Raw genomic sequence first — 27,224 nt, forward strand, 5'->3', positions numbered from 1 at the left:
TTAAATGAATCTGAGCTGAAAACCTATTGGTCTGAGCAATTTAAAATGGCAGAGATTACAAATTCCTTCAAAAATAACACATATATGCGCATATATTCTTTAAAATTAGTAGTATTATGTGCTGGAATGTTACCATAGCTTTGGCTTTCATGTAATGTACGTACATTCAGGAAAATTCATACTTTTAAAAATTCTTTATCACACTGTCTGATAAAAAGTCTTAACAGTTTATATTATGAATATGTTGATAGGATATTGAGATTTATTTTGAGAGAGAGGATGAATCAGGTAATTTTTAATTGACAATGTAGTTTTGTAAATTGAAATTCTAAAGCTGAACAAACAAAGAAAACCCACAACATTAGCCTGCTCTACTTTTCCAGCTGCAATCTTAATACTTTTAAATATATTTTAATCTCTTTTTAAAAATATAGTGCTTAAATCACACCAAATAACCATCTGACATTTACCTGTCAATGTGTATTTATTTGAAAAACTGCTGTTATGACACACTTTCTTTCTTGCAGTTTCTTCAATAGCTAAATTGTTTCACATTGAGATAATGAAAATAAGGCTGTGGTAGTCTGATCAGTCTGTAAAAAGCAAACCCTAATTTGCACTTAATGCTATCCCTTGGATTAGGTGCAATACCTTTGAAAAATCTAACATATTATAGAATTATGTGAAATGCATGATTAAAGTTTTATTTATACATTTTTTGCTCAGTGTATTTGAACTGTTTGGGTTCATTTTCAAAGAAACCCATTCACCTGACTTGAATAGAACAGAATTAATACAGCATGTGCTATATTAGCATGGTAATACACAAGGGAGAACCTGGATAAAATAGTTTATTTTATTGTGTCTCTATTTATTAATGTCGACCTTCTCCTATGGTAATCAGTGCAAGCTGGAAGAAGAATGAATGTTAGTAGAATGACCTTTCAGGAAACAAGTCACCCGGAAATGACCATAAGTTGGTCAGTCAGCTTTCACATCTTTTTTTTTCCCCTTCCCTCCTCTCCTCGAGTTTTTGGTAACACTGACATCCAAAGAACTTACTGTTCAAACAGTAATGTTTCCTATTGCCTCTCAAACTTGTCATATTACTTTTTGAATAGAGTATGTAGGTGTCAGAAAAGGTAGCTATGACAAAATGTCATTAAGGTGACATAGTGTAAATTAATACAGTTAATGGAGATACTCATGACTGACTCATTGACCCAATACGAGGTGGTTGTGGAATTAATGGATGCCAGGGGATCAACCATTTAGGAAAAGAAAGAAAGGAAGAAAGAAAGAAATAGCAGCTTAAAATCTTGAAGTGAATTATATTAGAAAAGTGAAAATGTCTGTGTTGGATTTGATTTTACTAGTAGGCCATAAAATGGTATACTCTTAGCAAAACATATTAAAATGAAATGTCAGATTTGATGCAAGTGGTATACAATTATGGTAGTGTTAATAGTGGTCTTCTATCACCCCAAGATGTACTTTTAAAGTTTAATTCCTAAGCACCTCGGATTTGTCACACGCTAGTAAATTAGAAAATGTGTTTGGAGATGCTTTCTCATACAAAGACACAAGGCATATAATACTATTAAATATACCTTGGGGTTTTAGTATAGCTATTAAAATAAACTAGAGATCACATTTACAGACACGAAATGTCTGTTATAAAATTCATTTGACCATTTTTACACTCCTTCATAGCTTTACTGCATCATTCTTCATTTGAGAAAATCTAAGGTACTAGAGCTGCTTGAAAGGTAGCTGGCTATTAAGTGATGGAAAACTAACCTGTCTTATTAGATGTGTGAATGAAAGAGGAGCAGAGGAGGTTACCAGTTTCTGAGATGTAAAGGCGTACTAGATAGAAATTATCTCAAATGGATTTAGATCAGTAGAATCCCTAGTTTTATTAACTCTTTGAACGCTAGATATTTATTTTGGTAAGAAGTAATAATACATGACAGATTGTGCCATCTGAAATAAATTGTTTGGACGCTTTTACATTTTGGCAATAGTCAAGAAGCCAGTAACTATCCTGCATATGTTAGTCTATGCAAAAGTATACTTCAGTTGAACAAAATACAATAAAGAACATATTTGTAAAGAAAATACGTAGGTATATAGATACTTTTAAGAAGTCGGTTTTTATTTAATATTTATGATTTGTGAATGTTTTCCCCCCATTGCCCCATTTGATACTTACAAGCTGGTATAGGTCTTAGGGAAGCTTTTTCTGTTACAGTATATCACAGGGGTGGCCAGCCTTTGGCTCCGGGTCCGCATGCAGCTCTTCAGAGATTAATATGCGGCTCCTTGCATAGGCGCTGACTCCGAGGCTAGAGCTACAGATGCTAACTTCCAGTGTGCTGTGGGGTGCTCACTGCTCAACCCCCTGCTCTGCCCCAGGTCCTGCCACCACTCCCACCACCCTTCCCCCGAGCATACCATGCCCTTGGTCCTCCCACCTCCCCACCAGAGCCTCCTACATACTGCAAAACAGCTGATTGGGGCAGGCGGGAGGTATGGGAAGGGAGGGGGAGGCGCTGATTGGCGGGGCTGCCGGTGGGCAGGAGGCACTGTGGGCTGGAGGGGGATAGCGAATGTGGGGGTTGTTGACATATTACTGTGGCTCTTTGGCAATGTTCATTGTTAAATTCTGGCTCCTTCTCAGGCTCAGGTTGGCCACCCCTGGTATATCATGTTTGCCATTTCATCCTGTTTGAAGTTGCTGTGGTTTAGGAAGAAAATACTTTTAGATTTGCTCTCATCAGCATTTTTACCCTATATTGGTCGCTTTTCTGAAAAGATCAACTTCTTAAACCATGGCCACTTCGAACAGTGAGAAACTTCATAGCTTGGATTGAAGCAATCTGTTTATAGAAAGCATCAACAGACAATACGTCCTAGGGTATCTAGAGCCGTGCGTGCCAACTTCCGGTAGATACACCATTGCTGAACTGCCAGATGCTTTTGACTAGTATTCCAAGATGCTTTAAACATGAACTTCTTCACCAGTGCTCCCTTTCTACTGGACAGAAATTGGGGGTTTGTAGCAGTCCATTATTTTATGGAAAATTACAGAATCCATACAAATGAATGAGAAGCAGGAGATACTGTTGGTTTAGCTAAGGTTTTAGAGTTCCATCTAAAGCCCTTTGAAGTCAATGAAGATGCTCGTATTTAGTTTCTTTCTGGGTGATATATATTTGACAAAATGTAACAGGGCTCAATCGGTCTAAACTATGTGATTGTAAAGTTTGATATGCACATCTTGGAAATAATCTGCTTCCAATATCCACATGCTATAAACTAAAAGCGTATATCCTGGTCTGACACTGGACAGCTCAAGTAGATAGTATCTGTACTACCACATGCAAGACTTGGGTTTAGTTACTCCTCTCCTGATCTCCAACCTAGCAGATTACGGCATGTCCTTCAGGGTGATGTGCTTATCTTAATTGAATGGTATACTTGATTTTGCTTTCTGGCCATGATCTTATTTAATCTTGACAAACTCCAAATGGAGTTTCTATTTAGTCCTCAACAATTATTGAGAATTATAAGCAGAATTATAACCTCAAATGGGGAAGGACAGTTAAAAGCTTTTGACCAAGTATGACAATTAAAAGTTCAAGCTGAATGTGTACAATATAACACTGAAGAACATTGTATTAAAGAGGAACATATGATTGGGCCTGAAATAAAAATTCAGAAGTTTCTCTGAGTTCCAAGTTGTTCTCTCCTTACAAATTTACCAGCATCCAGAGATGAAAACTATTTAGACATTTGGGATGAAGCATTTGATAAATTTAGCTAGGATTTATCTTTAGCTGCATGGTAGACAATATAGAAAGTACTTATCACAAAGGATAGAAGACTTTTTAGACTATTTCTAGTATCCAAATAACAAAGAACTGGACTGAAGTGTAACAAATGTTGCATCTGTTTTTAAAAAAGATGTTAGGGGTGACTTTGGGAATTACAGACCAGACTTCTCTATCAGGAAAATTTAAAAATGACAGGTTTCAGAGTAACAGCCGTGTTAGTCTGTATTCTCAAAAAGAAAAGGAGTACTTGTGGCACCTTAGAGACTAACCATGAAGTGAGCTATAGCTCACGAAAGCTTATGCTCAAATAAATTGGTTAGTCTCTAAGGTGCCACAAGTACTCCTTCTCTTTTTACCATTTAAAAATGGAATTATAAAACGCATAAATGAACATAACATAAGGACAAACCAGCAATACATCTGTAAAGGAAAATCTTACCTCTCTAATCTACTAGAATTCTATAACCATGTCAACAAAATAGCAAAGGAAAACCAGCTTGCATTCATTTGGCCTTTCAAAGAGCCTTTGATAAGATTCCTCAGAAGATGCTTTGAAGGAAACTAAATAGTCATATGGTGAGAGGTAAAATATTGTCCTAATTAGAAACTGACGAAGAGGTAAAAAAAACATGAGTAGGAATAAATGGTCAGTTTTCAAAATGGCAGAAAGTTAAGAGTGGGATGCCACAAGGTAGTGGTCAAGAAAGCAAACAAAATGTTAAGATTAATAATGAATAGGAATGAAAATAATTCTGGAAATATCATACTGTTTTTACATAAATGGATATTATTCCCTCACCTGAAATACTATGATCAGTCTGCTCACCTTGTTTCAAAAAAGGATTTATCAGGAATACAGGGTGTTCAGAGATGAGCAACAAAAAGGGATTAGCAGCCTGGAGAGAGTGCCATATGAGGAAAGATTAAAAGACTGGGACTGCTTACTTTCCAGAGAAGATGAGTAAGAGAGGTCATGCTAAATGACTACAAAATAATAAATTGTATAAAGGGTAAATAAGATGCTCCTTTCTCACCCTACACGAACAAAGAAACATTGAATTTGTATGAATGGCATCAAATTTTAAATTGGTAATTTATTAATATGTAATTGTGTAGAACTCTTTGCCACAAGGTATCATTGAGGGCCAGAGGTTAGTAGGGTTCAAAAAAAGATTGGACATTTATTTGGATAATGCAAAATGTACAGTTACATCAGCTGCAGGAGTTTCACAGTCTGGCTCTACAACTGAGAAGCTGCAGAGACTACATGTCTTCTTATATGTTACAAGAACAGCCGAGTGTGTAAAAATGTTATAGCCAGTCAAAAAATCAGCAATATTCACTGCATGGATTTTGTTCAAAATTTAAATGAAAATTTTGTAAATTAGAAGTCAGTTTTTCCATTGTTGTATTCCATTTCATTTGAATTATTTTGAGATGACATATGCTCACTCGCATACTCTTAGGCCAGCAGGCATCTGAAAGACCTCTGAGGGCTGTGATTTGCACTACAGCATGTGTTGCTTTGCAGCAACTCATTATTCCACAGTTAGGGGTAGTTTTGCTGAGCTCTGGAAAGATAATCAGACCCTGTGCTGTCCCTGTGAGAATGGACAAATAGGGGTCTTCAAGAATCTAAGAACTCATGGGATGAGAGTCAGAAGGGGAATGGACAGGTTGTTTTCAGCCATATCAGAGTGAATTTTTAGAAAACTCCTCAAGTAAACAAACTAGAGGTGATAATATAACAAGTTAGGATTCCCAGCCAAACAGTCTGTGTTTAACCCAGTATGATATGCAGGGTTTTTATCTTTTTTACATTACATTGTTTTACTGTTTACTGTGTGAAATTTTTTTTAAAATGTTATTGTTTTATGTAGTTACAAGCTATATAATGAGCATAATGCATGTTCAGGCATGTCTCATTTAATTACTATTTTACGTTGGCTAAATATTAATTAGTGTTGTGTTTTTTAGTCTAATTTGAATCATAGTGTTTGTCATACAGCATGAATGGTATAAGAGAGCCAAATAAATTGTTCCACTAAAAATACTTAAAATTTGTATGTAAATATTCATATATTTGTTTTTTAATGGTAAAACTTGAAAGGGCCTTCTGTGCTTTAACTGCTCTATTCTCTGTAGAGTTGTGGATCAGATTTAATTAGATACTTTAGTGTCTGCAGTGATTTTTTATGCTCTGTGTGTCTGCAGCCTTTGAAAAGACCACAAAGAGATTAAGGTTTCAGGTGCTGTGTCATCAGTTTTGATCATGTTACACAACAGAATGCCCTAATGCTTTTAATAAGGTAATTTAGTGAATTTAATCCCTATCTAGATATTAGAGAAAAGATGGTGGGTTTAAAGCTGTAGCTTTTTCTATTATTGCAATTCAGTACCAGCTGCTTCAGTAATAGAAACCTACAAATTGTGATATTTATGGTGTCAAAATCATTGAATTTCAGCTTAGGACTTCCTTTAAACTGTGATAAACTTCACAGTGGGCACTACTAAATATTAATACCAGCTCAGATTTGCTTCCTGTTTACTGAGCTTTCATAATTCAAGTTGCATGTATTTAAATTTTAAAGACATTTTGCCATTCTGCTAGCTTCCTTTCCATATTTGAATGTTGCTGACTACAGAAAAGTCCACTCACCTGAAACTGTTTTTGTTTATCATGTGCCATCTTTTTATCCATAAAATTGTGTTATATCTGTTAATGCAATGGATAATATGAAAAAAAAGCAAAGAAAAATTAGGATTAAAATATAACCTTCTTTTCCATGAAGATTTCACAGGTTCTTCCTTTTTTAAATAGTTTTGTTAAACAGCAGTTGGAAGATCTCTGATATTTAAACATATTTAATTTAACAAAGGGTGAGAAGGTAGTGCTCTTCCTAACTCATATCGTTTATTGAAACAAGATTGAGGAAGACAAAAACTGTTTAATATATTATAACAAAATATCTGCTCGAAGTTAAGTATAAGAAAAATATTATAAAAATGCTTCCTTAAACATCTCTTGTCCACAGAGATAAAAAATAATGCAAGTATGATTTTGTGCAAACGGGAAAGATTGTTTGTTTTTCTTATAAGATTATTGTATGAGAAACAGAAATTCTGAAAACTTTAAGTATCATGCAGCTGTTCTGTACATGTGCAAGGTAACACACTATGCTTTCTCTCTGCCAGGAGTTAATTCCAGAGTTTTACTACCTACCAGAGATGTTTGTCAACAGTAACGGATATAATCTAGGTGTCAGAGAGGATGAAGTTGTTGTAAATGATGTTGAGCTTCCCCCTTGGGCAAAGAAGCCTGAAGACTTTGTCCGGATCAACAGGATGGTAAGAGGGATTTTAGTTAAGCTTTAGTAACAAGTTCAGTGTTTTAACAAGCTAATATATCACTGGCTTTTCACCTCTTCAGAATTAGGGTTAAAATGCAAGAAGAAAAAGTGGGGGAGGAGTTTCCATTCAGCTCTTATTTAACAGGACTCTTTATTGTACAATGATTTTTCTTCAATGAGGACCAATAATGGAATTGTAAATTCAGTTATTTGCTCCCTCAGGAGAAAGCAATTTGATGGGCCTCAGTTGGACAATGTAAAATATCCTGAAGAATTAAGAGCCCAGTCCTGCAAAATACTGAACATTTGCTGCAAATAAACACAAAGGGAGTTTGCAGGAAGTATTCAGCTCCTTGCATGATTGGACGCTGTTCAGTTTCCATTCAAAAGGAATTAATTGTTTGTGCAGGGATACTGAGCTACTGTGCCAAGTACTATATTTTCTGAACGGGTTTTGCAAAAGTAACCTTCCAACTCAAATTACTACCAAGTGTGCAGAATTGTCACTATGAAACACTTAATCTGTAATGTATACTTTTTTGCATAAAGTATTTATTAATATATTAATAAATATTAATATAATAAATTAATATACTTTCAAAGGAAAAGATATAGAGGTTTTAAGAGGAGACTGTTTCTTCTTCTCTGTTTTCAGCCATGGTATTTCACCTTCTGGGCGTCTGTCAAATTACGTTGGTGACAAAGTGGCTTGATTAGTAGTATTGATATGTGTATTTATGCTTTTTCATAAAATTATAATAGAATTTTAGTGGAGCATATTCAGTAGTGTTTTCCATTGCCTAGATCTGTGTTTTCTCTGCATACATGATCAAAACTTGTTTATATTTTGCAAGGTTGTTCATAATAAACTGAGCTTTTTAAAGATAGTCTGACCTTTGACACACATTTTCTCCTAGAATTAAAATCTATCTTAAGTAAAAATTATTTATATTTATTTCATCTGCCTATATTGGCAAGTTTTCTTACATATGTTAATATTTGTTCATGATAAAATTAATAATAAGATATATTTTTAACATTTTTAGAAAAAGGAAGGTATTTCATACACTATATCACAGTTCTCAACAACTTAATTACTATTTTCCTGAAATGGATCTGAATCAAAATACCCACTACTTACCTGTGCCTACAGATTCCCTCAATATATGTGTGCCCAAGAGGTGTATAGATCTATCTACTTAGAGACCACTGCCTAAAACACCCTTTTTGGAGAAATGCTACTCCATCGGCATATTGACATTAGCAATGCTGCAATTTAATTCCTAGAAATATATCTTTTAGGGAACGGTGCTTCTGGGATTCACATCAAAACAGCCCTCTAAATTTCAAAAGAATAACTGAATATTAAAACACCTACGCTATCTTATAATAAAACACTAGACACATATGAAAGAGGGCAGTCTTGCACTGTTAGGGAGACACTAAATGGTATTTTCCTTCTAAAATATCTGACTGTGAATTTTTTGTTTTACAGACATAGTTATTTTAACATTATTTTAAAAAGTTAATAGTTACCAGAGACAATGGCAATGTATGGGTCCCAATGTTAATCTCACCGAAGTCAATAAGAGGGTTACTATTGACTTCAATGAGAGTAGCAGCAGGTCCATTTTCTTTTATTCCTTATTGAAATAAAATAAACAAACCACCACTTTTGGAGAAAATAATTAAACACACACACAATTCAATTCCTACATGAAATTTTAGAAATATTTTTTATTCTTTTATACTAAAGTCGGTCTCTCATTTTATGTTTAAAGGTGTAAAATTTTAAATAGGGGACAAAGACAATATGTGATGAGAAACAGTTTGAATGTATGCATGATGTGCTAATCTGTGATTTCTATGCTGCCATTTTGTTTCTGCTTTTGGGAAAATACCTTAAAGGGTTCTGTCTGTAGAGGTTTTGTGCTACGATATTTATGGTTGTTGGAGAAAATAAAGCTGTTTGTATGAATTTAAAGTATGGTATGTATGCCATTTACAGTGCTATGCATTTAATAAAGGAGTGGAGCTAAAAGTTGGAAACACCATCCAAATGTTAGGCTTGCAGAGGGAAAAAATGAACTCGGTATACCCATAGGTATGCTCAGACTACTAGATAGGCTAATTTTAGGATTTATGGATTAGTTGAATTAGGGACTTAAATTGATTGAATATTTATCAGACTCTGAAATCCAAGAATTATTCAATTCACATATCATCCTAACCTACCTATCTCCCCTGACTTTAGCAGCCTACTGTTTTTATCCAATTCTTGATGGGAGATATTTTCTGGATGACCTTTATTCATCCCAACATCTCTTCCACAGTGAGTGGTTTAATAGTTGTTGAAGATTAAGTCCAGTCCTCCACAAATCCATACAGTTTTTCAGATAGCAGGCCACCAGTCCTTCCTCGTCCTTATTTGGCAATAGTACAGCAGAAAATAGTCTTGGATTGCCAATGCTAATGGAGAAGAATCTTTAGTGAGCCTGGGGTTTCTCAAGCCCCAGCATATATAGTTCAGTAAACCAGAAGTAGCAGGACAGCATATTAATGAAATTTACAAATAATGCTACATTGGGAGATGTAAGAAAAGAATAAAAAGGGAGATAGAGAAGTTTGGATAATGGGCAGAAAATACATTTGACATTCATCTTGAAAGGGATAAATAGATATTCAATAGGAAGAAAAAATCTGTTAAGTAGTAATGCCAAAAGGGAGTTGGGGGTGATAATGAACAGCAAATTTGATATGCAATTTCATTCGGCACCAAAAATGGCAAGTGCAATTTTGAGCCCTGTATATGGAATAGAGCATATAGATAGTCCCTTTATATGACTCTGGTGAGACTGCACCTGGAATACTGCATTCATTTCTGGGCAACTAAAAGGCAGAAGGATATTGACAAATTAGAGTAAGTTCAGAAAAGAGAAATAATGTAAATGAGGGGGGGGGGACTATTTAAAGAGAATAAGGAGAGTTTTTTTTAAGCTAAATGTGTGTAGTGGGCTAACTGATAGCTAAGGCAGGGAAAACATCTGCAAAAATGTTATAAACACCAAGGATCTTGGAATAATAGGATTGAGCTTAGAAAGGGAAAAAAAACAGATGGATTTATCAGAAAAACTTGATATTGAAATCTATTAGATTATGGAATAGATTTCTAATGCCCCATCACTTCGCATTTATAAAACTAGATTAGACAATATACAAGAAACTGTACTGTAGAAAACATTTCTGAACTGTGAGAGGAGTGGAAGGAGATGTCCTAATAGATCGTACCCATTTTTAATGTCTGATTCTACATGTATTTGGATTGTTCAGCAGATTTATTATTCAAATTGCCCATCTCTAGCCCAAAACTTTGGCTTGTCTTACAAAAATCTATCTAAAGAAAAATATAGCATGAGAGTGGTACCGATATCTCTAAAATGAGATGAGCTTGCCCCAAGAGCTGGAATTTGTTCAGCAGGCTTAGCAAAATGGATACTGTACATATTTACAGGGAAGCCACAGAAATCTGGAGGCTATTTCAAGACACTGTGATCCTGATCCAGAGCCCATTGAAGTCAATGGGAGTCTTTCCATTATGTTGGATTGAGCCGTATGTGATACCACAAACCATAGTGTGGGTATTCAGTATTTTCTAGTTGACAGATATTCATGTACATTTTGCTCACCATAGCCATATATAAATTATAATTCTATGTATGTGGATAGAAACACTTATTTACATCTTGCTTATGCATTCATAGATTGTTAAAATAAATAGAAATAAACAAATCAAGAGTTTCAGCATTACGCACAGAATTTGACTTAGAGAGATGGCTCCCATCTAATCTATTGGTTAATAGGCTTTTTAGAATTGGGAAATGAGGGGTTTTTGTAGGGTTTTTTCATACTTAATAAATATGTGCACTGTGGTGGAAATGGCTGTCCATTAAAATAAATGCCATGAAACTTGTGAAAATTGGTCTAATTAGAAAGCTTGGAAAAGTGATTGTCAGGTTACTTTTAAGCGCTGTTGTGGTACATTCTAAAAGCACTCGATTTATACATCAGGGATTGTTGTACCAGTTTAATTTATCCATACATAGCTAGACTGATTACTACTGACTTACTCATGAAACATTAATAAAGCATTGTGTTCAATGCTAACATGATTATGGTCTGACCTCAGTGATGTCACAGAGGACAGAAGCAGTAAGTGTCCCTGATAACATTACCCTAATGCTGTGTTCATCAATCATAATCTACCATTTAAAAAAAAAAAAACTTCCACAGATGTGCATCTGTAGTCTTACTCAGCCTCTCAATCCCAGCAGACTTCTGGGGGTTCTGAGAGCCAGAAATAGAACATATTCAGCCAGTAAGTCAGGCATGTTAAATTGAGGCAAAGAACTCTACTGTGAAACATTGAAGCAAAGCCTTTTTAATAAGCATTCCATAGTTTAAAAACAAAAGATGTGATCTGCTGTAATTTACATTAATTATAATGATATTCTGATGGTTGAACATGCATGTATTATATTACAAATTATAGTGTTGCATAAAATGCATTTACTATAAGTGACATTTTTAGAAAGACCACTCAGTTTCTGGTTTTTGTAATTCATATTTTGTTGCTCTTCTATATTTGTTATTAAGGATGAATTTTCATCCTTTCTGTAGAATGATTTATATACACAATTTTTAGCTAATATTTACATTTTTGAATCATTTCATGACTACTCAGAAGCTTGGGTAATATTTCCTGGTTAACAAACATTTAATATATAAATTGAAACCTTGGTTTTGGTAGATAGGGTGGTTGAGTGCCTATTTTTCATCTATTGATAGGAGTTGACAATGTTTTGCACTGAGTAAACACAACATGAGAAAATTTCATTTTGATGTGTTGGTGGTAATTTTTTGTTTGGTATTATTTTGTATGGTTGTCAGGATTCTTACTTAACACAATATAAACACATTTAATTCAGAGCAATTTAAATCTAAATATGACAGCTGCAGTTGTACACAATTATTATTGAGAAAACACAGTTTACATAGCAAAAGAAGCCTGATTAACCTTACTATATAGAGAACCCCATTCAGGAAACATCTTCCTGTGGAAAGAGATGACCCCAAAATATCCCAAATGCATTGAATACAATTCTACTCAACCGTTATTAGACAATCACCTTCCTTAAACAACCAATTCTTTTTCAAATTGCAATATGTTTAATGTTTTAAGGCCAGAGAAGAAGAGGTTATAATAGTGATCAAGACAGGAAATGGTTGGGGTCTGAACCTAGAGTCTTATCTGTGTTGAAGAGAGAAAAGTTTGGGTCTTAAAAACATTGACTAGGAGGAATCAGCACAATTTATGCACCATTTGGGTGTACTACCTTTTAAAAAATAATTAAAATCTTTTTACCAAAAAGAACAAAATATGAAGGAAAAAATGTGACTTGGCGGTAGAATGTCTCCATTTGAAGATGAAGCTTCCATCATATGTAGCAGTGCCCCAAACAAATCTAATTCCACACCTCCCTCAAATATTTATTTCTGTGTATTTTTGAATTATGGACAGAGAACACACTGGGTAATAGCTGGTTGCCATTTAAGAGTAAACATCTATAATAGTTATTAATTATTGCTGTGCTTCCTTTAGACAAAAATCATGAACATTTTATTTATTTATTTTAAAAAATGTATTTACTTGTATTTCAGGCTGGAAACATGCATGGCATGCCAGCCATAAAAGAATGATTATGCTGAAATGGCCCATGAAAATTGTGTTTTATAATAATAAGCCTGACATATCTTAAAAATATTTTATCACCAATATGTGTGTTATGTTACAATTGTTCCTGGAAATTAATGATAACACAAAAAATTCCCACACCCCATTTTCCTGATACTACTTCACATATCCTCCAGGAAACCGATACACACATTGTTGGTGTTATATAAGTAGTGAATTTTCAAAAGAAAAAAGGGTAGTGGGTTTGGTAGACCAAATTAGGGAAGAAGAGTCTGTGTAGTGAATAGCGTGAGTAAAGATACAGTACAAAGAGAGTTAGAGAAACAGGGCATCGAGACTGACAGTGGAAAAAGTCAAACATAGGCCAAATCCAGATTGTAAAAGGTTGAAAGGATATCTGAGGTTTCCAAAGAATACCTCTGTTGCTTTATCACAGCCATTTCAATAATCTGTACCAAAAAGGGAAGACTATAGTCAGGACAATAACTGGTGAAATTGTCAGCCAATAGTACATTTGTTGAGCAAGGTCCTAACGTCTGCTTGTTCAAGGGAAATTGAGACCCTGCCCTCCCATAGGAGGGCATTACTAATGTCAGTCAACACTGGACCCAATACTTCCCCACTTGATTATATTATACATGAATACAGGTTGAAGTTACCACCACACAGCGTCTCTGGAACTTCACTGAGGAAAACTGGACAGAATTCTCAGAATCTGGCCTTGTCTTGTCCCTTCCAGATATTGATCTGCTACCACAAAAATATCTAAATGAGCTACTTACGTAAGGGCTGACTCTTAGGGCACAGAAGTCTCAAAATTCTTCACACTGATAGTGCCATGTATTTGGAATTAATCACTGCCCGCACTTTTCTAACTTAAAGATAGTAGTAGTAAAGCTGAATGATATTTTTTTTGGAAAAAATAGTCTATTTGCCAAAAAATCCAGTTTCAGTTTGATCAAAATGTTTGTGTATTCAGGTCAAATTCAGCAAATAGTTTCATCTGAATAAAAAAAAAAAAACGGGGAGGAGAGGTAATTCTGAAAACACCTAACAATGTTTCATTTAAAAATTTTGCTATTTTGGTTCAACGCAAATTTTTGTTTCTGATTTTTCAGGTTGGTCACCAAACCAAAAAATCAATGTTTTGCCCGTCTCTAATTAGTAGTAGTATTATATTACTATAATTCAAATGTATATGAGGTGTTGTAATTCAGGGACACAGATATATCCAAGGCCAATAGTGTTAGGAATTGTTTGAAAACTTACAATCCTTTGGGAACTCTAAAGTCTCAAATTCAAAATAATGAAAGAGTCAAGTCCTCACAAAACTCTCACAAGCTCCTACCACATTTAGTCATACAGCACTTTAATGGGATTTTTCACATACTCAGTATAATAAATATGCTTGTTGAATTTTTAAAAAGTAGACAAAAGATATGAAATTCTACCTCTAAAATGAAGCTCATTTGTGCTTCATAAAATAGAGAAGTTATTAAAGAACAGCTCATACATGTGAAAATATGACCTCATCAAAACTGCCAGTGTTAGTAAGAAAAGGAGGACTTGTGGCACCGTAGAGAATAACAAATTTATTTGAGCATAAGCTTTTGTGAGCTACAACTCACTTCATCGGATGTAAGACTTACTCTGGAATGATGAGCTGCTGAGTAAGTCTTGGCCATGCAAGATAAACTGCCTCAGGGCAACTTGGAACATACACACCCAACTCGTCCAACAATGATGGGGGAGGGGAAAATATTAGAGATTATAGTACTGTATGTCAAATATGCTTATTTGGCCCAGTCCTTTCTTTTTTATAATTTTACTGTCCCCTTTTTAAACAACTGCTGCTACTTTCTCAAACCCGGCCAATTCGCCTGAGATGATCACAGGCGCATTGGAACAGTTTGTATAGTGGGGGTGCTGAGAGCCATTGAACAAAACTGTCAACTCTGTATATGATGGAAGCCACTTCAAGCTAGGAGTGTTGCTGCAACCCCAGCACTCCTAGTTTCAGTGCCCCACAGCTTACTGTGAATAAAACAGACGCCTATTATCACTTTTTTGTGTAAATTATTTTGTTATTAAATATGTAAGGTGCAGATACAGACACAACACAACCTTTTTGAAAAATGTAAATATGTAGAACTAGCAAATAGAAAAGAGGTAGGGAAATATGTGACTGAAATATTATTAAACACAAAAAAAAGTTAAAAGAATGTTATCTATGTTTCGAAGTCAAGCACTCAGCATTATGAAATGCCAGATTTATGGATGCCTGTGCAAACTTAATTTTGTCCTGTTGTGCATCCATCCTCTGCACTGAGTGAGGCAAGGGACTTGTGGAAAAAATAGTGTATTATCATAGTGCCTACAAACAAGCAGACAGAATTAAAGTTGCATAGACAATCTGATTTTTTGGTGCTTTACTTTGCAGCCTAAATAACATTAGTTTAATGTATTTTTCTATGTCGCTTCTAGGATTTTTTTTTAAATGAAAGAGGTAAAAACAAAATTCTCTTGTTTAGCTACAACAACTCTCCCATCTTGCATCATTAGCTTGATTTGAACCCTGAACTTTCTGCACTACAGCACAGACTTCTGCAACTTGAGCTCCAGGATTAAGTACATTAGCTGGCTGCAGTAGAAGGTGGTTATCCTGTTAAAAAGAAGCTCATTTATGCTTAATATGATGTAGAAGTTATTAAAGAACAATTCATCCACATGAAAATAGTATCTCTTCAAAACTGGCATTGTCAGTAAGACCTGCTTTAGAATACTGAACTGGTGGGGTGAAATGCTGGGTTGCAGGAACCGGGACCACCTCTCTCTCCTTTTCCCTCTCTCCAGGAGATGGGAGAGCTCCTCCCCCACGTGGTGCACCAGAGGGGAGATGGGCTGTTAGGGCCATGTACTGAGTCTGTGGGGTGGTCATGGAGAGCGTGGCCCCGGTTTCTTCCCCTTCCCCGTGCTATAGCTGATCTGGCTACTACGGTTTGTGGTAGTTGGGCTGCTGTGACTGGTTTGACAGAAACACAAGCACAGCAGTTCAGAATGTTTGTATTCAGTTCTTATTTTGCAGGCTGCCACCTTTTTCCTGAGGAACGCAAGCGAGAGAAGACAAGTGATGATTTTCCAAAGTTTCTCAGTAAAATGTGAACAAAATTTCTTAGGACAGACAAAAGACAATTCTCTAGCTCAGGAACAGTCCCCCTGCTGAATATTAACCCACGGCAGCTTAGGGACCTGTTAGGTTAAGAAAGGGTGGTTAGGCTTTAATGTCGCAACTTCTTATGCTTGTGGCAGATATCCAGCGCAGGTACTCCATACGGCACACATACAGTTATCAGATAAAACTAATTGGTAAAAGATTTAAAGGAGGCATCCTTTAAAGGAGCAGAGAAAAGGAGGCTTGGGTCTCCTTTGATTGGTACATCAGGGAATATAAGAATGGCCATTTTGGGTCAGATCAGTGGGCCATCTAGCCCAGTACCCTGTCTTCCAACAGTGGCCAATGCCAGGTGCATTAGAGGGAATGAAAGAGCAGGCAATCATCGAGTGATCCATCCCCTGTTGTCCATTCCCTTCTTCTGGCAGTCAGAGGCTAGGGACACCCAGAGCACAGGGTTGCATCCCTGACCATCTTGGATAATAGCCATTGATGGGCCTACCCTCCACGAACTTAACTAATTTTTTTAAGCCCCATTATAGTTTTGAAAACATCCTCTGGCAACGAGTGCCACAGCTTGACTGCGTTGTGTGAAAAAATACTTCCTTATCTTTGTTTTAAACCTGCTGCCTGTTAATTTCATTGGATGACCCCTAATCCTTGTGTTATGTGAAGGAATAAATAACACTTCCTTATTCCTTTTCTCCACACCAGTCAGGATTTTATAGATCTCTACCTTTTCTCCCCACTTTTCCAAGCTGAATATTCCCAGTCTTTTTAATCGCCCTTCATATGGAAGCTGTTCCATACCCTTAATCATTTTTGTTGCCCGTCTCTGTACCTTTTCCAGTTCTAATATATCTTTTTTGAGATGGGGTGACTAGAACTGCATGCAGTATTCAAGGTGTGGGTGCACCATGAATTTATATAGTGGCATTATGATATTTTATGCCTTATTATCTATCTCTTTCCTAATGGTTCCTAATATTGCATTAGCTTTTTTTGCTGCACATTGAGTGGATGTTTTCAGAGGATTATCCACAATGACTCCAAGATCTCTTTCTTGAGCGGTAACGGCTAATTTAGATCCCATCATTTTGTATGTATAGTTGGGATTATGTTTCCTAATGTGACTTACTTTGCATTTACCAACATTGAATTTCATCTGCAATGTTCTTCACCAGTCACCCAGTTTTGTGAGATCCAGTTGTAACTCTTTGCAATCTGTTTTGGATTTAGCTATTTTGAGTAATTTTGTATTGTCTTCAAATTTTTCCACCTCACTGTTTATCCCCTTTTCCAGATCATTTATGAATATGTTAAACAGCACCAGACCCAGTACAGATACCTGGGGGACACCACTATTTACCTCTCTCCATTCTGAAAACTGACTATTTATTCCTACCCTTTGTTTCCTATCTTTACACCAGTTACTAATTCATGAGAGGACCTTCCTCTTATCCCATGACATCTTACCTTGTTTAAGAGCCTTTTGTGAGAGACCTTGTCAAAGGCTTTCTGAAAGTCCCAGTACACTGTATCTACTGGATCACCCTTGTCCACATGCTTGTTGACCCCCTCAAAGAATTCTAGTAGATTGGTGAAGCATGATTTCCCTTTACAAAAATCATGTTGACTCTTCACCCAAAAAATGGTGTTAATCTATGTGTCTGATAATTCTGTTCTTTACGATAGTTTCAACCATTTGCCTGGTACTGAAGTGAGGCTTACTGGTCTGTAAATGCCAGAATCACCTCTGGAGCCTTTTTAAAAAATCTGTGTCACATAAGCGATCCTCCAATCATCTGATACAGAGGATGATTTAGATGATAGGTTACATACCACAATTAGTAGTTCTGCAATTTCATATTTTAGTTCCTTCAGAACTTTTGGGTGAATACCATCTAGTCCTAGTGACTTATTACTGTTTCTTTTGTCATTTTTTCTAAAACCTCCTCTATTGACACCTTAATCTTGGACAGTTCTTCATATTTGTCACCTAAAAGAAATGGCTCAGATGTGGAAATCTCCCTCACCCTCTGCAGTGAAGACCGAAGCAAAGAAGTCATTTAGTTTCTCGCAATGGCCTTATCTTCCCTGAGTGCTCCTTTGGCACCTCTATCATCCAGTGGTCCCAGTGATTGTTTGGCAGGCTTCCTGCTTCTGATGTACTTAAATTCAAACACCCCTCTTTTATAGCCCCCTTAACCCTCATAAGGGAGGGGAGTGGTAGCAGGGTCCCAGCAGCAGGATGAGTGGGACGAGGATTGGAAAGACGAAGGGCTGACAGCAGCCCCTTGAGTATATAGAAATGTATGTGGAATTACCTGCACTGTACACTTTTATCTGCTGAGTACTGGCAGGTTTTTAAGAATAAATTTGTGGCCTGATTAAAACCACATCTGGTGCTTCCTGTCCCTTTTCCGGCATAGCCAGACAAAGGAAAATGTTAAGCAATCTAAATATAGGGGGTTGCTGCCAGCTCCCCCTATAATTAGTGATTAACTGAAAACCTGATTTAAGTGTTTAGTTAACAAATTATGTTGATGCTGGTTTTATTTTCAAGAAATTAAAGATGATTATAGGTTTTTTAGAAGTGCTAATTTAAGAGCCTAATTCCTTTACTTTAAACTCCAGATAAGTAAATATCTTCACTTTTAAAGCTAGCCAGACACATTCCGCCAGATAATGACACAATTCATTGAATTGCAGCTATATATCAAAAAATTGTTTAATGTGGCCATACTAATGTGGCATTTTGAGAAGCTGGGCCTAAAACTATTATGTTCTTGCCCTGTAAATGGAATAATGAAAAGGCTGAAGCAGGAACAAAACATACAGTGAAAAAATGCTATCCTCAAGACACTTACAGATTATCAGCATAAATCAGTGCAGCATTTAACATATGCAACAGCCTTATCGCAATGGTTTATATTTCTAACTGCTCTAGAGCTCCATGTCTAGGTTTGGGCAGAGCGAGAGAGAGAATCATAGAATCATAGAATATCAGGGTTGGAACGGACCTTGGGAGGTCATCTAGTCCAACCCCCTGCTCAAAGCAGGACCAATCCCCAATTAAATCATCCCAGCCAGGGCTTTGTCAAGCCTGACCTTAAAAACTTCTAAGGAAGGAGATTCCACCACCTCCCTAGGTAACACATTCCAGTGTTTCACCACCCTCCTAGTGAAAAAGTTTTTCCTAATATCCAACCTAAACCTCCCCCACTGCAACTTGAGACCATTTCTCCTTGTCCTGTCCTCTTCTACCTAGTTGGCCAACATAGAGCAGAATGCATAGTGCCAACATAGAGCACAACAGTCATCATGAAACAGATGTGCTTGCTTGAATAAAAGAACCACAACCTTTGTCATACCACTAATAATGTTATTTGCCATGTCCTGTAGAGCTCCAGGCCTAACAAGCAGTTGCTTCAGATCAATGGGTCTCCAACACCCAAGCACCCAGGATTGCTTGACCTGGACCAGGGCTATGACACTGCACAAAAGGTTCCCGAGCACCAAATGACAGTTAGCAGCTATGTTTGTTCAAACCATGGCCAATTCTAGCATCAACCACTCTTTCACATATAGACTTGTTGAGCTTTTTTGTATGACTTTCACTTTCCTTTTGCGTTTAACCTATGTTTTGGCAGTTTTGGTATTGGATAACAATTTCATAAGACTATGTTCATTAACATTCTCGGCAAGGACAAACCAATGGCCTTTACCGGAGCTACAGTAGTGAATGTGGATCACATATGTATCAAAGAAGAATGGTTATGAACTGGATCATCAGATCCAAATCTCCAAAAACTTTCCAGTTCTGGATTTTGTGGCTCAGGCATAGGGTTGCCAATTTTTGTTGGATGTATTCCTGGAGGTTTCATCACATGACATCATCTTTCATTAATTTTTAATTCCTGGAGACTCCAGGGCAATCCTGGAGGGTTGGCAACCGTACTCAGGCATATTCTTATAAGATGGGCCTGAAACAGAACACTTGATCTGAATTTTTTAGAAGTTTGCATCTGTATCCAAACTTAACCTTCTTCTTTGAGTTCTATGTGTATTCCACACGTAGGTGTGTGTGCGTGCCATATGTGTGAGTCCGGAAATTCTAGCAAGCAGTGACTGTTGGCCTGCACATGCACAGTAATTCACCTCATGCTCCAGACCGAGGGCATAAGAGGCAATGCAGGCCAACGCCTCTCCAGTTCCTTCTTACCGCCGTATGGCCTGAGTCAGAATCCCTACATCCACACGTTTCTCCAGCTTTTACTATTATTACTCTGTAAACAAATTTGTAAATAGTTTATAGTACATATTAGCATAGTTAAAGTTTTAGTATAGTTAATATAGGTGGTTTTTCTCCCTTTACCGGGGACTTGGGCATTCTGCCAGCAACACCCAGCCAACTTACTATGTAAACTACAAAGGATTCAGAGGCCTCTGTTTTCAGCCACCTCTGCTGCCGTGCACTCTTCCCATTCCCAGCCACTTGCTAAGGGCTGCTTTTTGATGTCGTGGTCAAGATCCACCCACCCCTGTTGGTGCCATCCAGTCTACCCACATTATTCTGTGGGATGCCTTGTATGTTTTGCACATAATTGGGACTCCATAATGACAGACAGTTGGGTCTTATAAATTATCCATCAGGATACTACATAGAGTTTCTTTCCCTCCATCCATCCATGCAAACTTCCTTCCTGGATCCCCTTCAGGGATCACTGTCATAAGGTGATTCTTCGCCAGGAGACAGACTCCGTTCTCCTGTGAGTGGCAATAGAGTGAATGCCACCTCAATATCCAGGAAGAGGTTTCTATTCCCCTTACTTCTTGGTCCTCCAAAAAGACGGAGACCCCTTCTGTACCTTCAACAACTGAACTTTTTATTCTAAAGTCAAAATTCAGGATGATTACACTCGTATTGAGGAAACCGAACTATAACTCCAAGGAGGCACCATGACAGGATATCCAAATTTATTTAGTTGAATACAATTTTCCCTCAAAAAATAATTTTATTGGAAAATTTTTGACCAGTCCTAGTAACTGGTATAGAAAATCCATTAATGTAACCTTTAATGCTTACATACATACTAAGAACCTGTAGAGGAGAACTGTATATGTTTTCCACATAATAGCCTGTGGGCAAGCAAGATAAGTGGTTTCTAGTGGAAGGAAGTTAAGGGCACCCTATGCCTTCTCTGAGCCTTTCAAAGCTCCCAATGCAGGCAGTGACATCTAAAGATAGGTAGATCTTTCTTTATAATGGAGACGTCAAGCTCAACCTTTATTGCTATCATCACTTCTATGGCTGCAGTTTAGTACCTTCTCCTCACCACTTGTGTTACACAGAGGGGTTAGACAAACATTGGCCCTTTCTCAGTGAGCCACAACCCCCACTTGGAGTTCAAAAACATCTTATTTTCTCTATACAGCTGTTTAAAACTAATACTGTATTCCTGTCTTTTCCATTTTGGGTTTAAAATTAATTAGAGCTGGTTGGAAAATGAGCAGCGTATCAGGATATTTTTGCTCATTTCCCCCATTTTTCATCAATTTTTAGACAGATTGGGCAATACATTTATCGGACAGCTCTAGAATTAATTAAAACAATCATAGTTAGCCAAATCCTGTTTTTGAAAAGGAAATTAACAACTGAACAAAATAAGAGTAATGTCCTTTAATTTTTTTCACAATATAATTAGTTGAGTGGTTGTTTAATGTTTGTTTGAAGGACTTCAGATCTATACTGTAAGTATGAACAAGAATTGTAGTGCTGTACAGTACAGTTTCTTCAGGCAATAAGAAAAGTGAAGACAGAATTTAAGCATGTAAATATGAGAAACAGTATTTGTCCCCTGACTCTGAATTTCATTTCCAGGCGCTGGAAAGTGAGTTTGTATCATGCCAACTTCATCAGTGGATTGACCTTATATTTGGCTACAAGCAACGAGGACCAGAAGCAGTGCGTGCACTCAATGTTTTCCACTACCTAACATATGAAGGCTCTGTGAATCTGGACAGTATCACTGATCCTGTCCTCAGGGAGGTAAGCATTTACTATCATTTCATTCTAAAAACTGCCGTCATCTCCCAGGGATCATTAATGTATCATCTTTTTTTAGTTTAAAAAAAATCTTTTTGGTTTGATTTTATTGACTTTATTCAGAACTTGGGATATGAGGTGATTCCAAAAAGGGAAAGTCAAGTATGTTTAAATGTCAAAGAGGTCTAGATGCTGGGCAGTATTTTCTTTGCTAGGAAGCACTGTCATATATAATACAGTTAATACACACTCCATTTATTATAGTGCAAGTTATGTTCTACAAAATGAACTATCTTTACAATTAGCATCTGATAGATACACTTAGTAAAACTGGAAAGCTGAAATAAAAAGATTACTTTGCATTGTGGTCATGAGTCAGAGGAAAACGCGTAACATTTCCAGATAATGCAATACCAATTATGTGCATCAATAGAATCATACTTTACAGGCTGACAAATAGAATTACTTCAGATTACTGTAGTTTTTCTTTCTGTAATGTGCAATCAAATGTTACCATTAAAGGAGGTTTTTAGGTTTAATTTTTTGTGTGTGTTGGGTTGTTTTGTGGGATTTTTTGTGCGGGTGTTTCGTTCAAATATGTTTACACTAGCCATCTGGGCAGAATCATGTTGCTATCCTCATATGTGTTTTATTTACAGTCAATGTGCTTGTTTTTAGTAAAATTATTAAGAATTATTTCTATAAATACCATTCATGCATTGGGTAAAATGATTAAAAATTAGGTGAAAAGTGTGAAGATACAACAGCTGCTAGATGAGTGCTGCTGTGATGAAGCTATACACACAATCGTCCATTCCCCCAGATATCTACCATCTGTTGTATGCAAAATAGTAATAATTTATACACTACCAGGCTTTGGAATTGCTTTTTTCTGGGGGGGGGGGGAGGAGGATGAGTTTTGTTTTGTTTTGTGGTTTTTTGTTTCTTGGAGGAGTGTTTTGTTTGGCGCTTTTTTTGTTTTAATCTTGAAGACAGAAAACTAGTAGATTGTGAAAAAGAAACAGCTATCAAAGAAACATTTGGATTCAGTGAGGCTACTTTTTTATTTTGGAATAATGCATTTTAATGTCTTTTTACCATTTAGATTGCTAACCAAAAATAGAGAGACTAAAAAAAATCTGATCATTAGATTCTTAGGGCTAGAATTTCAGAAGGTGTATTTTAAGGTTCAGATCCTGCAAACATTTATTCTAATACCCCATTTTAAGCATTTGATGAGACCCATTGATTCCAATGGGACTACTCAAGTGCTTAAAATTAAGTACGTGCATAATTGTTTGCAGGTTCCAGAGACTTAGAGCATAATTAGAGGCAATAAAATGCAGATTTGCATGCACAAAAGAACAATAATTTTTGAAAGTATAAGTGAGGTGCTTATGCAATGAAGGCAAAGGAGTGCAATACTTAGTAGTTCAATACGACTAGTAACTGTGCAATAATAGAGGTAATGCAATACTTAAGGCCCTGATTTGCATGGACAGACCTCTGTGTCTGACTTCAAGGGCCTCTCCACAAAGGGTGGCTTGTAGGATTGAGGTCAGTGTGCTTTGCTTAACATCTTGTGACATGATGAGCATCTTCAGCTCTCTTGTGAGCTTAGTTACATGCACAACTTATTGTCAGGATTTTTTTAAAAAATCAGGGAGATGTTTTTATGCTCCCACATGCACGTCTAACCTATGCCCCCTTAGTCATTAACATATATGTCTCTTCTTTCTCATGCTTCCCTTTGCATTCTAAACCACTTCTCACAGCTCCATTTTCTGCTTCATTCTACACACACGAAGAAAATTTATTTTTAGCTTATTTTTAGTGATACTGAGAGCAAAATGTTCAATTTAAAATAGAAAAGAAATCTGAATCCCCTTCATTTCCTCATAAATAGTTTGTCATACCTAGACACATAATATACTTGTTCCCCTGAAAGACTTCAAACACTAATCCTTCTCTGTGTTCTTTGCAGAATAAAAATACCTTCTTGTTCATTTTTTGTCCATATGTGATCACACATACAAGATCATATGGATTTATACAGGCAGATTTGGAGTCTTTTCAGATTTATTTGAACTATAATTATAAATGGTATATAGGTTTCAGAGTAGCAGCCGTGTTAGTCTGTATTTGCAAAAAGAAAAGGAGGACTTGTGTCACCTTAGAGACTAACCAATTTATTTGAGCATAAGCTTTCGTGAGCTACAGCTCACTTCATCGGATGCATTCAGTGGAAAATACAGTGGGGAGATTTATATACATAGAGAACATAAACAATGGATGTTACCATACACACTTTAACCAGAGCAATCACTTAAGGTGAGCTATTACCAGCAGGAGAGCGGGGGGTGGGGGTGGGGGTGGGAGGGGGAAGGGAACCTTTTGTAGTGATAATCAAGGTGGGCCATTTCCAGCAGTTGACAAGAACGTCTGAGGAACAGTGGGGGGGGGGGGGGGGGGGAGTGGGGGATAAACATGGGGAAATAGTTTTACTTTGTGTAATGACCCATCCACTCCCAGTTTCTATTCAAGCCTAAGTTAATTGTATCCAGTTTGCAAATTAATTCCAATTCAGCAGTCTCTCATTGGAGTCTGTTTTTGAAGTTTTTTGTTGAAGTATTGCCACTTTTAGGTCTGTAATCGAGTGACCAGAGAGATTGAAGTGTTCTCAAACTGGTTTATGAATGTTATAATTCTTGACGTCTGATTTGTGTCCCTTTATTCTTTTATGTAGAGACTGTCCAGTTTGACCAATGTACATGGGAGAGGGGCATTGCTGGCACATGATGGCATATATCACATTGGTAGATGTGCAGGTGAACGAGCCTCTGATATTGTAGCTGATGTGATTAGGCCCTATGATGGTATCCCCTGAATAGATATTTGGACACAGTTGGCAACGGGCTTTGTTGCAAGGATAGGTTCCTGGGTTAGTGTTTTTGTTGTGTGGTATGTGGTTGCTGGTGAGTATTTGCTTCAGGTTGGGGGGCTGTCTGTAAGCAAGGACTGGCCTGTCTCCCAAAATCTGTGAGAGTGATGGGTTGTCCTTCAGGATAGGTTGTAGATCCTTGATGATGCGTTGGGGCTGAAGGTGATGGCTAGTGGCGTTCTGTTATTTTCTTTATTGGTCCTGTCCTATAGTAGGTGACTTCTGGGTACTCTTCTGGCTCTGTCAATCTGTTTCTTCACTTCACCAGGTGAGTATTGTAGTTGTAAGAATGCTTGATAGAGATCTTGTAGGTGTTTGTCTCTGTCTGAGGGGTTGGAGCAAATGTAGTTGTATCATAGAGCTTGGTTGTAGACAATGGATCGTGTGGTGTGGTCTGGGTGAAAGCTGGAGGCATGTAGGTAGGCATAGCAGTCAGTAGGTTTCCGGTATAGGGTGGTGTTTATGTGACCATCGCTTATTTAGCACCGCAGTGTCCAGGAAGTGGATCTCTTGTGTAGACTGGTCAAGGCTGAGGTTGATGGTGGGATGGAAATTGTTGAAATCATGATGGAATTCCTCAAGGGCTTCTTTTCCATGGGTCCAGATGATGAAGATGTCATCAATGTAGCGCAAGTAGAGTAGGGGCATTAGGGGACGAGAGCTGAGGAAGCGTTGTTCTAAGTCAGCCATAAAAATGTTGGCATACTGTGGGGCCATGCGGGTACCCATAGCAGTGCCGCTGATTTGAAGGTATACATTGTCCCCAAATGTGAAATAGTTATGGGTGAGGACAAAGTCCCAAAGTTCAGCCACCAGGTTTGCCATGACATTATCGGGGATACTGTTCCTGACGGCTTGTAGTCCATTTTTGTGTGGAATGTTGGTGCTCCTGCTGGTAATAGCTCACCTTAAGTGATCACTCTCCTTACAGTGTGTATGGTAACACCTATTGTTTCATGTTCTCTGTGTATATAAATCTCCCCGCTGTATTTTCCACTGAACGCATCCAATGAAGTGAGCAGTAGCTCGCGAGAGCTTATGCTCAAATAAATTGGTATATAGGTTCTCTGTCCAATAAAAAGGTGTTTGATATCTGGATCGGTATTTATTAGTGGTTCAGGCATGGATGATATGTTTTTATTACAACTGCATATTTTAGTTATGATTTGCATTCTTCTGAAAAAAAAATGGACTTTTTAGGTTTCTAAATACTTTTCTCTTATTTTTACAATTGATTTTAGCAGATAGTCCACCGAACAATATATAAGCAAGAAGGTCATTTTAAATGTGTTTTAAATCCCATAAAATATAAATATATAAACACTAGAAAATCAAATTCCTTTTTGTCATATGTATTATATCACAGCACGTTGTGAACTGTTGTGTTTGATATTTTAACTTGGTAATAGTTGAATGTAAAAGATCTTTTTAAAGAAAAGTTGAACATTACAATATCAATACAATACAATCTCAATACAATATCTGCTGTTAAAAGTCAGGATATACCAGCAATTCCTACCCCACAATATCTGAAATACTCTTATTTCATTTTTCTAAATAAAGGAAAATACTGAGTTTTTGTGCTGCAACTAGGAGGTTGGTGAACAGACTTTAGCATAGGCTATGATTTAAGCAAAAGACCATTACTTTTAGCTTGAAATCCCATCACCTGTTATCAGGGAAACAGGCTAGATTATTGTGGTTGCCTCCTCCAACAGTGGCCATAACAGGTCTCAAAACAGACAAGGAACCCAGCACTCTTTTCCCAATGAAATGTGGCTCCAAATAACTGTCCCTTAGCCAAGCTCCCAACTCATGGGAAGAGTTGGGCATGAATCTCTAATCTTTATCATTGTAAAAGTCAAGTCCCCATCCAACCCCACATAGAAACAGTTCCTCACGCCAGGTGGTGATCTGCCAAAACCAGAGCATGAAAGGATGCATGGTGGATGTTTCGGACCTCAGGTCTACCAGAAACTTTAGCCAGTGGGGCTTCCTTTGATCACAAAGCAACATAATCAACACAGGTTGGCTGAATAAAAGATCATTCGTTACTGCCTTCCCCAACCGCTGATGTCAGTTTGTCCACAAATAAAAGGCGAGAACAGCAAATCAGCAGAT

General features: G+C 37.0%; 1 protein-coding gene across 7 annotated transcripts in view; it reads left to right on the top strand.

Annotated features, from left to right (window-relative positions):
* The window catches only part of NBEA (neurobeachin), an 837,833-nt gene that overhangs the window by 755,807 nt on the left and 54,802 nt on the right, over positions 1 to 27,224 (top strand). For all 7 annotated transcript variants that reach the window (XM_027833036.3, XM_043531828.1, XM_043531837.1 and 4 more), the window contains 2 exons: positions 7,035 to 7,187; positions 21,998 to 22,165. In XM_027833036.3, the coding sequence (XP_027688837.2) occupies positions 7,035 to 7,187; positions 21,998 to 22,165 (321 nt within the window). The remainder of the gene's footprint in view (positions 1 to 7,034; positions 7,188 to 21,997; positions 22,166 to 27,224) is intronic.

The sequence above is a fragment of the Chelonia mydas genome, chromosome 1, assembly GCF_015237465.2.
Source record: "Chelonia mydas isolate rCheMyd1 chromosome 1, rCheMyd1.pri.v2, whole genome shotgun sequence".
NCBI classification, from domain to species: Eukaryota; Metazoa; Chordata; order Testudines; family Cheloniidae; genus Chelonia; species Chelonia mydas.